Here is a 14,368-nt window from a genome sequence, read left to right as displayed (position 1 = left end):
TCCAGAAAACTTAGGAGTTTTGTTCCTCTAAGCTTAGACCTTTTCCAACGTAAATTCTATATTTTTATCCTTATAAATAATTAAGCAATCGTCGACAAATCTAAAATAGTTTTAAACTTGTGTTTACTCAACATTTTGGTTTCGAAATAGTTTCTTGGAATGTTGGCCAATAACGGATACAGAAGTCTATCGATAGCGAGACCATTTTTCTGATGATAAATTTTCTCTTCGAAGGTAAAATAGCTGTTATATATAATTTCAATTTATGAATATGTATCCCATACCATCCATTAGTAAAAAGTACTTTCTACTTGAATGAGAAAAAGCGGAAAGGCTATTACTCACCGCAAAAAAATATGTAGCAGAATTTTCTTCTACATGAATTTTCTCCAATAAATATTATTTGGAGTAATCTTTTCACTACATACTTTCATCATTTGGAAAGCAAAAACAGAAAACAGTGAACAGCAGTGTACAATGTCAGTGAGTTACCATTCCCGTGAGTTTTAATGTTTGACAGATTTGTTTTTTACATATCCTAACCTTTTAACCACCCTTCATGTTTTTTAGCCTTTTTGAAGTCTACCACAGGCTGATGAAGGAAGTAGCATCTTCCAAAAGCGCTACCTGTAGCATGTAGAAGAAAATTCTGCTACATATTTTTTGCGGTGAGTAATAGCCTTTCCGCTTTTTCTCATTGAATATAATCACCGCACGCAATAGTGTGATACTTTCTACTTGTTTCACAAACACGGATAGAATCGTGTTTGAGTACTTTTTCATCTGGACAAAAAATCCGCTACTCTATCGTGATAAACGAAATTGGGACTATAAATGGGATGACATATGTAAATGCGGTATATTAATCAAAAGTCTAAAATATTAATATTTTTTATTTTTTATTCATAACAACTCAAAACAATTCAAAATGTTTTCCAAAGCACATAAATTAAAATATGTTATGGTTTATCTTTCTGCTCAAAACAAAGTTTCTATTGGAGCACAAACCTAGAGACGAGGCACAGACTACTGAAAAAGAACGATTGGCACTAAGTGATACAACAAAGCATTAATTTCCAAAAATTTACAAAAAAAAATACTGTAAAAAAATGTTCTCTTTAGTTATTTCAATAAGATGATGTGGATAAGTGCATTTTTCTTATTTATATAAATAGAACTCAATTTGCACAAAAACTTTGGAAGAATATATATGCTCGCATCTTTGCACATAGTTCCTTACCATTATTAGCGTACACTTTGTATCTAATTATTTATAATATTCAGATTACTAAAATTCACTTAAAAAAAAAAAAAAAAAAAAAATTGAAGCCAAAAAGTTAAGTGTGTCTGATTTTTCAAACTGCACAAAGTGATTAGTGTTTTGTCAGATTCTTAATTTTGGAGTTTCCAGTATGTCCTCGTCGTGAATGAAGATTCAAGAGAAGAAATGCCAGCAAAAGAAGAGTTACTTAGAAAGATTCTAGAGGAAGTCGCAATGATATAAAAGAAGAAATAATCTTTCTGGAATATACATACAAATATTAATATGTATCCTATACCATCCATTAGCAAAGAAAAAAAATGCGGATACGTCATTTATTGTCATCAATTCTGTTACAAATTTGAATCGTTTCGCCATAAATATAATATTATATATATAAGAAATGTTATCATTTATCAGTCAGTCATATTTTCTCAGTGATAAAGCTTCTTTTTTTTAAAAAAAATAAATACTCGTTTTCCTATTAAAATACAATGCGTATCGTAATTTCCTCCAGGGTTTCAGTACTTAAAAAAAGTCTTATTAAGTGGAAAAACTAATCAAGCTTTTGTAGAACATCACATATTTCAATATGTCCTTCTTTAAGACGCAGTGTAAACTAATTCTATAATTTAGTCCGAAACATCTGTTACGCCAACGGCTGTCACTACGATCCTTGGTAGAACCTTTAGAATATTCTGTAGCATAGAATTTCGATGTAATTCCTAAGGGAAAATTTACATATTAGGTCAGGTGATATCAGTTGCTAGGATATGTAAGAAGTACCATTTTTATACGATAATTCAATCAAATCACCTGAAAAATGTTACATGAACTTGAACAACACTACATATGGACATCAATGTATATATATATATTTAAAAAAAAAAGAAAAGAAAAAAAAAAGAGATAGGACCTTGCCGACCTGTTCATCAACACAAATGCAACCAATCCTCTGCACCACTAACTAACTGTCTTTTTTTATAGGTGCTTCCTTGTAGAACTCAGCATAAAAAATTCATTGCGAGAACCTCTACACCAGTAACTAACTGTCTTTTTTTGTAGGTAGTTCCTTGTAGAACTCAGCATAAAAAAATCATTGTACCATCATTATAGACTTGCTTTTGGAATCCAAATAAGCAAATGATTTTTTTCAGTTTTACGTCCCACTATTATGACGGGTAGACTAAAGGAGACGGTGATAATGAGAACGAATGAAAAGGTGGCATTAAGGAAGAGAGAAATCCGGAGAATCCCAAGAAAACCCCCACATGCGGTGTTTGTCCACTACAAAGCCCACTTGGTGCGAACTGGGATCGAACTAAGAATTCTAAGCACCAAAAATGAACACTCAACCACTAAGGCACTGCAACCTTCAAATTCAAACACGGAGTACGCTTTCTGTTCACTTGTACACTTGTAACTCCGAAACTACTACTCCTAGCGGAAAAAGATACAACTACATCACGATTCCATGCGCACATTTGTTATACAAAATCCTAATGTTTTCCGCATCCAATAAACTTCTTTCCGCTGTGCCTAAATTTTCTTTTAAGACCGGAAACCCGGAGAGAATTGTGATACACACTGTTGTATTATCTTGAATAAGAAATTATCATAAATATTATGGAATATATGGAATAAATATTATCATAAAATTCAAAATAGAAAAAAGAAAAAAAGGAAAGAGAGCATAATATTTTAAACTTTCTTTCCGCGAGAAGTGAAAAATTCTACTTACAAGTTTGACTTCAGCCAGAAACCTGCAAATAATTCAATTTCATATGTTTCTGTGGTTTATATAAAAAAAAGATACAAAAGGTATACAACGATTTAGAAAAATTTTATTCTGGAATAGCATTCTATATATACTGGTGTACAAAACCTAAGGATTACTCACATGATTTTGATTTTGATTTCTAACCTTTGAACGGGTGGTTTTGATGTATGAAAAACATATTAAACGAATCTCGTACTGGTCGTATACGTTCAACACTACTAGATTAAATCAGTGGTTCTCAACCTTTTTGGATTGACAACACACTTGACTGAACGTTCACGACATCGCAACATACTTGCTTATTTTTTTTTATTAATAATATGATAACAGTAAGACTAGGTATAAGTTTCTATAAAGTAGTGGCTCTATGTTTTACTATTCATTGTTATTACCGCTTGAAGCGTTGACTGGTACAGTCTGTCTCAAAGTTTATTTTAACTAATTATTAAATGCTTCGTATTTTTTTTTTTTTTTCTAAAATCTTCTGACATACATTATGGGATTATGCGACACCTGGTTGAGAATCACTGAGTTAAATCAATAGCAAATTTACTGCCATATTCATTAAACGAAATCGAATTGTTTATTTGAATACTATTGTCAATATTAGATAGAGACTAATTTGGAATCCACAGTATAGTAGATCCTGACCTCTAACTTTGGTGTTGCATAAGTCACAAAAACTGAAACTCCTGGAACAATAACCGCTGATTACTTTCATATCTAATATTCTACTGTACTACGATTCTATCAACGTTTCCAATTTTTAACACAGGTTACTCCATCATAAAGTTGTTTTGTATTCTTATATTAATTTATTTTAACATTAATTCGTACTGTTGACTTCCAATCACGATTTAAATATGGAAATAAGCAAAAACTTTATGAAAAGAACAAATCGAAATCACGAGTTCATGAAATAGTGCAATTTCGGCATTTTTTTAAAAAAAAAAAAAAAATCTTTAATTTAAGGTTTTACAATTATGCTTTTGGTGTGAATGGTAAACACAAACGAATGATAATATTCCGTGGACCTCAGATTTTAGTACGAAATTTATAGACACGATGTTCGTCACTACAAAATTCCACGGCATGGATCAAACTACAGACCATTCGCAACAGGAGATGAGCGTTTTATCACTCAACAACTGAGTTTCGAATGAACAAACTGCTTGAGAAAGGTTCATCAATTCAAAAAGAGATATGGCTGAGTATGTAGGTGAGTTTAGTATTTACTTCGTTTAGTATAAATCTAATCGAATATCGTGTAAACGACTGATTGGAGCACATGCTGTTCTCACAGTATACTACACCCAAACGACTGAACAACGGCGGTAAGTAGACTTTAATACAGAACTGATACATTTCAGCTGATTATTTATGTAATATGTACGCCAATTCTTACATTACAATTACACGAAAACTATTGTCGTTGCTTGAAGAGAAAGATTTAGAAATGAAAATGAGAATGAAATGAAATCTGTCAGTTTTACGTCCCAGAAGTATGTTCTGTAGGTTAAAGGAAAAGGATAATTAATGTGAGTGAATGAATGTGAAAGCATCAGTGCAAGGAGAATATGGGAGGAACGTCAGAATTCAGAAAAAAACTCAGACATGATGTCACCCACAAAGCCACAAGGCCTCGAATCGAACCAGGACCCACTCCAGCACAGAAAAGCGTTCTACCACTGAGCCACCATGTCCCCCTAGAAATTTTTTTTAAAAAAAGTGATAAAAGTAAACTTACTCGGCTTCATATTGGTTCGGAGTAACAATATCAGCCAGTGGAACTATTACATCACGATATATTGGTAGAAGCTCCTTTGGTACATACATCTGGCCATTATCACCCATTACAGGATCACAAACTGAAAACAAATAAATAAACCACGTTACACGAATTAAATTATTCAGAACAATCATACAAGACTACATAAATACATATCTTTTCAAATGACAAGCTATTTGTCATTGCGCGCTCTTTCTATTTGATCCAAACGCATTCGCGCGGTATTGTCAACCTGAGACAGGCGATAGTAGGGTTATGGCAGTATATATCGAATACTTAAGAACATTCCTATGAATATTTAATCATTATTTTCTATCAGTGAGGAACAGGGTACTGTTTTAGCGATAAAACTGTAAAGGTGTTATTTATTGGTTGAAACCAACCCTTTATGACAATTATAATTAACAATTTTGAAATTTGAAGAACATTTAAATAGCAAAATTGTATTATTTCATGTATCGAACGGGTTGTGTTATATATCGATCAATGAGGTTTTAATTATCGAACAGGCTGTTTTATATATTGGAGAGCGGGGTTTAAATATAGAAGCAGAATATTTTATTTTTAAACAAGTTCACTTTAAGGATAATATGGATGTAGTTTCATTGTAAACACATTGCAATAATTCTAAAATATAAACTAAGATAGCAAACGTTAAGAGGCATACATATTAAAGTGTTCTAAGCTACAAAATGTTTGTTTCATATCGTCACTATTCAGCACAGAGAGGAGCATCTTACGTTAATCTTTTTGGTTACCTTTCTTCTTATTCGGTTCTTTCCGGCATTCCTCGGAAGATATTGCATACACTTTCTTAAGCCTAAATTGTTGGAGTTTCTCCGTGGCTTCAGTAAGTTTGAGAAACTCTTTAAAAAATCGTCACTATTACTTGAGGGAAGGCGAGCATAATAATTTCGAAGCAATCTCATCTTGATGCAATATTTTGACTTGTGAATTTTACTCCAGTTTTCGAAATGATGACACCTACAAGATCCTTCTTGGGTGAAAGTGCGTACACATTTAAGCGTTCATTATGCCATGTGAATTCACGATTAACACTTTCTTACTCTCGTTTTCTTCTTCTGAGCTTCAATCATTTGTTGTTTAGTTTTTATCAGCCAATTTAGTTTCATGTGTCACACTGTACCGGATTTTAACACTTTTTCAATAAGCATTCAAATCTGAATCATCATCATTCTGTTCCTCTTCGTCACGTCTTAGTTTGTCACGGAACATATTAAGAACACGAGGAGGCATGAATTCTTCCAGATCATCAAGCACGAACTTCAGTTTTTGATGAGGAGTAGGGAACTTTTGTTGAGAAGATTAATGCTGTGGTTTTCCCACTGGGATATTCCGAATATCGTCAACATACTTGGTATAGTCCACAGCAGCAGGACTCAATGGATAAAGACCACACTTACGAAATGCGCTTTTCACACTTTCTGGTTTGACGGCATCATTACAAACTTTCTTCTATTGGGGTGCAAAATTTACCTTCGTTATCGAGAGTTTTGATTTTCTAGTCCTAAAGAGCATTCTTCAATGCTCGTTTCAAGGGTGAAAATACGCCTATATCTAATGTTTACAGAAGATGAGTGACATTGGGGAAAAGACAATACACCAGTATTCGATGATCGTAACAATATCCACTGACTTGAAGTGATAGACGATTCCTGTGCCCATCAAGAAAGAGAATAACAGGAAGTGTGATTTTCTCAGTGTCTAGCTACAGACTAAACCGTTGGAGGTAAGTCAAAAATGTTGTAGTCTTCATTCAGCCACTTTGTTTTCTCATAGATCCATAGCTCAGGTACATTCTTCTTCAAAATTTGCTTAAGTCGTATGTTGCTGTAGATAATCATGGTTTGGATGCAACACCCGTCAGCACAGAAATTGCCAAGTACTGTTATGCCCTCTTTTTCTTTAGATGTTGCTGTAATTTGACGCCGTACTTCTCTTACACCAAGGGACTTTCCTAAAACCATGTGGAACAGAAAGTTTGTTTTGTCAGCGTTAAGGTTCCTTCTTGGGTCTTCCATTATTGCACTTAATCCCTCAGATTCAAGATAGCTCGAAAGCGCAGCAAACCAGCCGCGCATTCTCTCTTCCAAAACCACAGCCCTGCCCTTGCTAGTAGTTTCAACCTTCTTCTGAGACAGACAAGGATGTCTTCCCATAAAACACCTGAACCAAATTTCCCCTGGTCTTCCATGCTTGAACGATGTGCTTCTTCCTAACGACTGTACAATTTCCTGAACAGTGCCCAGTAAATTAATTTTCTTAAACGGAAATCCTTTCTTTGCCATGTTCATTACCCATTCAGAAATTCCCTCTTTTTCTTGTGGGCTTAGGAACGGCTTCCGGCCAAGAGCAATCTGTCTTCTGACGCCCAGATAATTTATTGTTTAAAGTTGTGATAGGAACCTGGAAGGTTCTCGATACCTGCCTTTGGGACATCATACCGGACCTCACCTGCTGAACAGCTTGTCAAGGCAGACAACGAATAATGGAATGGTTTCATTTTCTGACAGATTTGATTCTGATTTTGGAGACACCTTCCTTGTTGGGTTTCTTAGTTTTGCCCGTTGTCAAATTCTGAGCAGTAGTTAAGGATACTCAACAAAAATGTAACAATTATTTATGATTAACTTCAACTGGGATACTAGTCTATACATTGAGGAGAAAAGCCCGGGTCAGAAGTGTGAAATAATGCGATCAGCACGACGTAAGACCTCGATTAGATAGTCTCTCTTTGACGAAACATTACAAAAATGGTAAATCTAAATATTTTTATAACGGTTTGAACCCATTAACTATCAGATACAAGGTAGATGGCTTACAATTCAGTGTAAAACTCGGTATTCAGTGCAAGAGAAATCAACAACTTTAATTAAATTAATATTTAAATCAGCAATAGCTCTTCGAATTACAATAATGTTCGATACAAAAGAACACTTTTCCTTAAAGGAACCTCTTTTATCGAACGGCATTTCGATATTACGAAATGGATCTCGAATATCGAATATTATTTTCTTTTCCCTTCAAATAAGATGATAGCTGAAAAGTAACGTTATAACAAATAAATACGCATATATTGATATTAACATATACAGGGTGTCCACTCTCAAAGCGTTTTGAAATTCCCGGTTTTCCCGGCTCTACTAGATAAATTCCCGGTTATAACGGGCACTAAAAGACGAATATTTTGCGAAAGAGGTGGAAGGATTATTATTTAGTTCCCACTCAAACAACATAAAATTATACTATCGAAAGAAATTATATTTTCTTACCTGTTTTCATTACTTCCCGATAAGTGCATTGATTTTTTCTTCCAGAAGAGCAGCTTCATTTTTTTGCCTCAGCAATTACCTTTGCCTTTTTAGCTTCCAATTCCAGTCTTTCTCGCGTCACACGTTTTCTCTCTTTTTCCACCTTTTACTTTTCACTCAAATCCTTCGCCTTTTTCTTCAAATGTTCAGTATACCGAGCATGTGCATTTCTGGCCGCATGTATCATATCTTTGTTGATTTTAATTGACTCCAATCCACCTAATGCACTCACACCATCATACACTTGTCTCATGGCAATCAGGCTCTCCTGTTTGATTCTCAAAAATGCATTCAGAATTTACAGAAAATCTTATCTCTACTGATGCATTTCCGTGTGACAGTATCAAAATACATTGTATAAAATCATTGAGTTCTTGTACACTGTCCTCACTGAATACGCTAAGAAGTTCAACATAAAATGGATCCAGACGCTTCTCCTTTCTTTTAAACGTTTTGCACTGATGAATAGATTCAGGTGACGAAAATACCTTCCAATATTGTCCCATAATTTTATCTGCTTTGCTCCCGTAAACCATTGTTTAGCTACCATCTCCAAAGATAATGTCAAACGCTTCTCCGCTAGTGTCAGGTTGTGACCAATAAGCACAGGGTCGAGACACGAAATAGCTCGAGTAAGTTTGTATTTCAATGGTGACCTATCCTTTATTTTACTAATCATCGCTGCGATAGCTTCTCTGCACGTTCGTTGCAGTGTTAGCTTGTCTAGATCCGTTATTTCCTTGATTCCACGCATGGCATCCCTAGTTGCAAAGCCTATGTCCACATCTTTAGCAGGAAGAAGATTGTTTGGATCTGATATATCTATTTTTTTGAACAGGTGCACCTGCTTTATTAAGAACATCACCCTTCACTATTTTTTCCATTAATCTTTGTACGAAAGAAGTGTGCTCTTCATGCAAAAAGGGTCCCATGGGTTGGTCTGTTTGAAATTCGGTCAAAAATGGTTCCACCATTGAAGCAATAGTTGAGAAAAATGCTAATTTTGGTGCTAGCATTTTGTCGTGCAAATTTCTTCTCTACAAATGAGAACGTTGTCGAGTTAGGTGTTTTCTTGTCCTTCTTGACACACGCAAAATATTATATATATATATATTTAAATGAGCCAACATTAATAAGACTCGAGATGTAACGTCACTGTTTTCAACCCATCTAACAGCACAAAACTTCTTTGGGAAAATATCAGATTCAGTGTAATAAGTGTAGTCCGACCTTCGTGCTGGCGAATCTTTGAATAAATAAGACAAAGCACGTAAAAAACCCCCACTAAGTCCCAATCTGTCTTCTGCATGTCGGTTTTGAAGGCCCCATTAACTACATGAAGACCGCAACTACCAATGCTTAACAACACTGGACTTTCTGGCATATGTTGCTGTTCAAGTTGCAAATCTGACAATAGTTTAAAATTGACACTTGGCCCATCCTGAATGAGGTTCTTTAAAACGTCCGAAGATACCTTTTAACACATCTGACGCTGTTGAGTATCCGAGAAAAACAGATGTAAACATCTTGTTGTAACAAGAGATTTATTTGAATCCCAAAATCGTACATGTAAATCCATTTGTTGCCTCTGAGAAACTTTATTCAATGATTCGTCAAAGCAGATCACAACGTAGGTGCAGTCTTTTAATAACCTCTGAAGCTCTCGCTCGAAATAGGGTGCTAATCCAAACACTACTGTGCACCCCACTTTAGTGTGATGCTATTGCATTTTTTCTGCAATATCACTGTCAGAAAACATCAATTTAAATGTTGATGCACAACGCTCAGCTTTTCGGAGAGACATATGGTTCATCACAATTTGTAAACACCAAAGCACCTCAGCTTTAGTAACTGAATCTGCTAATAGATAACGTTTAATACTAGGTTAAGAAGTAGAATGAATACTGACTGACTGACAAGAAAAAAGATGTGTCATTTTCAGTCGGAGATGCAGAAGTTGACGCATGACAATGATCGGTGCATGAACTTTGCTTACTATTAGTGTCGGACGAGTTTTTATGACAATGATAGGTGGATGTACTTTGATGACTATTAATTTTGGACGACTTCTTAAACACAACATGAGTTAATCCATTCACAACGCAAATGAAACTCCTCCAGCTGATTTTTCCACTGTATTAGGCAATAAAAAATAATAAGAAAGCATAATAATATCTCGGCATATGTCGGCCTGATAGGGGCCAGAATTTCTTACCCAAAAAAGTTGCTTTTTTAAAAAAAAAATGCCTAATTTTGGTTAGATAAGGTCAGTTTTGGTTAGGTTGGGTTAGGTCAGGCCTGGTTAGGTTAGATTTGTTTCGTTATTTATGTTTGTACTTACTATCACAGTTTGTATAGATTGGCCCGCAAGAATTTGCGCAAGAAACTTCAATATTTCGCTTACATTAAAGTGGATTATTGCCGGGACCGGAGTGACGATTGCTCATCAGACGCAATCCCACACTCGCTGTTTCATACATGTTCATGAACAATTTATTTATTTTCTGTGGTGTGGAATCACTGTAACAAAAGCCTTTCTACTGTTATTCCATAATGTTGAGAATAATGACGATCAAGACGTAATATGCTCCTTTGTACTTATTGTGCTGATGTTACCACACGTAAAGGACTAATGACTTTCTTACTGACTATTTTGTCTTTTTTAGTCACTTCGTGATGCAGAAGTAACTCTTGCCTAATCCAGAAAATTAATGCCCTCCTTTATTTTGGCATTCCGCGCCTGAAAACTGCTTTCGTTTTACATATTTGCTCACATCCGTACATTTGAAGTATTTTTAAAACCAGCTTTAAAGATACTCAATAAACTTGTACGCCATCAATAAATGTTTTATGAGGACCAGTCCTACAACCTCCTGATGCCGCTTAAATGTCAGATAACAACGGGATGATAAGTGATCACAATATTAATATATTATGTAAAATGAGAACTACTGCCGCAACATCTTGATGAAAGTTTTAAATTACTCAATAAAGTTGTATACCAATAAATATTCCCTTAGGGCAAGCTCTACAATTTCCTGAAGTCTCTTAATCGTCAGATAAGATAATGGAATGATACCACTTACCACAATACTAATGTGTTATTTTACGTAAAATAATAACTACTGCAGTAACATCTTGGTAACTTATCTGGTGGTTAAAGATATCAGGAGATTGTAGAACCAAACCTATTACTAAACAAGCAATCATAACTGCCAACTAGACAATCTTATTCCCGCCATTTACTATTCGCATTCATCTTTACATTGTTATTCATTTTAAACAAAAATAATAATAAAGAATATATCAAAGAAACAATTCGTACTACTTAAAGTTGAATTATAGTTAAATAATTATTCATATTTTTTTTCTTAAAAGACCAAGGCCAAAACAAAAGACCGCACACATGATTGCTGACTACAACACAACGCTCTTTCAGGTTTCAAACAACCCCCTATACAAAACATGTTCGATAAGCGAACCACAACGTAGGATTCAAGCGAGCGCCTGTTTCACCGTTGCTACGTTCACTTGCGATTCACCAAGGATGCTGAATTCGGACAACCCAAACGGTGCATACCGACAGGATGACGCTGGAACCGACCCAACGAATCATGAATTCAGAAGCGCCCAGTGACTTATCGATAGAAAACAATTGAGCTACGCCTTGCGTTTTTAACTTTCGGCCTTCTTCGGCTATTATCGTCGTGTTTCCCGGTTCTTTGGAGAAATTCACGGCTTATTCCCGGTTTTTTCCCGGTTCATGAAATTCCCGGCTATTTCCCGGTGGGTGGACACCCTGCATATAGTATTATTAAAACGATACCTTATAATGACACCATCACACATAGGAAAAAGGATTATTACTGCGGTGTTGCACCTTACAAAAAATATAGCGATTTCTCCAATCTCCCACCAAAACCACAGACTAGGAAACTTTCCCGCGTTCGCTAATATCGAAACGTATCGACCTATTGATTTTTATAAGGCCAGGTTTGGAAGGATGTGTTCACAAATTTCAGATAGTACGCAACGTTTTTGGTTTTCTTATTTCTTAACGAAATGACCAAGGTGTTCGATATTTACTGCCATTACCTTATATATTGCTTTTTAGACTGTTGTGAATGTTGTAAATACCAGACGCTCTCCCTAGAAATATTGTATCAGCTAATTAACTGGTTACTTTATCAAGTAGAAAAAAGAAGTATGACACATAATTTAAATAGCATATATCGTTAGTTGTCACAATACAAATTTTTAAATATTTCCATACAAAACAATAATGAAAAACTTTAGAATACCTTGGTTATCTTATATAACTGAGATATTTTGATTCAAGCTTTTGTTTAATATTTATCTGTTATAGAAAATCGAGTCCATACCTATTACAGGATAAACAAAATAACTTACTGACTGACTGTAGTTATTCTATTTTTTCAGCTAAATACATATTTAACTGCATGTCTTACAAACAGTTTAATATATGTAATACAAATAGTTTAAGAAGAGAAACAAATAAAGTACAGTTTCGTAAAATATTTTTAGAACAAACGCTTCTTTATCCAGATAGGCAATGCGATTTTTTTAAAAAAATATTTTTTGTATTACCTTTCATGTTTGGTGGGAACATACTCTTAGCTTTAGCACTAAGCGACTGAGTTTTTAGCTTTCTTTCTTAGTAAATGCAGCTCACTGTGTATTTTCGTGAGCTACAGAAAATGTCCTACATTTTTTTCTTTAGTCTTTATCTTAAAAAAAAAAGGAAGAAAGAAACCAGATCAGAATAACATGGGCAAAAACTTGTTTCCGGAAATGTCAAACCAAAGACTTTGGAATTCAATTCATTGGTGTCGTGTATGTGTGTTGAAGTAAGAAAGTCCCGCTCCGGAGGAAGATTCCATGAAATACTGAGTAGCAAAATTTGGAATTTACGATTCGGCCTTAACTACATAATACAAACTGTCATACACGATGCTGACAGCATGATGAAAGAAACGACCGGCCTTTAGCAGTTATAGTAGAAAAAATTCAAAGGTACTTAATTTGATTGATATTTATATTTCTAGCATTCATAGTGAAAATTCTAAATTTTAGTGGAATAACATTTTTGACAACATAGATGATGTTCTCAATTCACTTATTATAATGCCTGATGGAGAAACAGTACGAAAGGACAGAAGAGTCTGTAATCCAGCAACATTGCAATAGACGGAGAGTACCACTGGCTATCTCGTATAGTTTCTCGCTTGAAAAGAACTGTAAAAGTTGTAATTTAATTTCTATCTTTAAATCTGAAGAATTCGTGTAGTCTAATGTACATTTCATTCTGCAGACTCCTACAGAACTAAATGTCAAAATAACTTCAGTTGAAAATATTACCTTAGTATCTGCTTAATGATACTAATGAACTCAGCTACGATGACAGTTTTGAGCTGGTCTCTGAATTCAATCAGATGGAGAGTAATAAAGAATTAGAAATTTTATAAATAATCCTAATATAATATAACATAAGGTATTACGTTAATGAAAATTAGGAAGTCCTCTTTCAATACTTGTAAGTTATATTTCACATGCCATACAGTTTGGAACTGAGACTTAAGTAGTAATTTTCTGTTATCATAAATACAGGAACGATCACATCATACATGTATAGAAGTAATATTTCGAATGCTGACAAGGGAGGGTCACGAAGTGGCTCCGCTGAGATCCGAACGAGACAATTGTGTTTGCATTTGATATATTATAACTAGACGAATCCCAAAGTTATATATGCCACCGGGCGGAATATCGTGAGTTACAACATATTTCGTAATGTAAAAGCTATAAAGCTGGCAGAATAGTTTGAACCGGGTCATTTGTTGGGTAAATGGAAAGCTCGGCGAACACGTATCCCATCATTTTCAAGGACACACTTTTTGGGATAAAAAAAAGTTTGCCCCACGGTCCCCCGGAGGGTATCAGACGGCGTCCAACTCAAAATTTTCAAATGGCAAGGGGGTTAAGTAGCATATCGTTTGAAAACTGTTGTAAAATGAAAGAAAATGGAGCAAGTCTCGATTCTCTACAACTCTGTGCAAAATGGCGCCGGGTCAAAATGGAAACAAAAACTTAATTGGAAAGTCCATGGTCAACCACTATAATTCGGAAACGGCGAGAAAAATGTGAAAATAGGAAAGAAAGTGTGGCATTATTTTCAAAGTACAACG

General features: G+C 34.9%; 1 protein-coding gene across 2 annotated transcripts in view; it reads right to left on the bottom strand.

Moving 5' to 3' along the window:
• The window catches only part of LOC145686484 (pyridoxal kinase-like), a 102,578-nt gene that overhangs the window by 21,352 nt on the left and 66,858 nt on the right, over nt 1-14,368 (bottom strand). For both annotated transcript variants that reach the window (XM_081759837.1, XM_081759836.1), the window contains exon 4: nt 4,789-4,909. In XM_081759837.1, coding sequence (XP_081615963.1) covers nt 4,789-4,909 — 121 coding nt within the window. The remainder of the gene's footprint in view (nt 1-4,788; nt 4,910-14,368) is intronic.

This window comes from Thermobia domestica, chromosome 5 (genome assembly GCF_964235325.1).
Source record: "Thermobia domestica chromosome 5, izTheDome1.hap1.1, whole genome shotgun sequence".
Taxonomy (NCBI): domain Eukaryota; kingdom Metazoa; phylum Arthropoda; class Insecta; order Zygentoma; family Lepismatidae; genus Thermobia; species Thermobia domestica.
The sequence above is the reverse complement of the archived record's forward strand: the minus strand, read 5'-3'. Positions and strand labels throughout refer to the sequence as shown.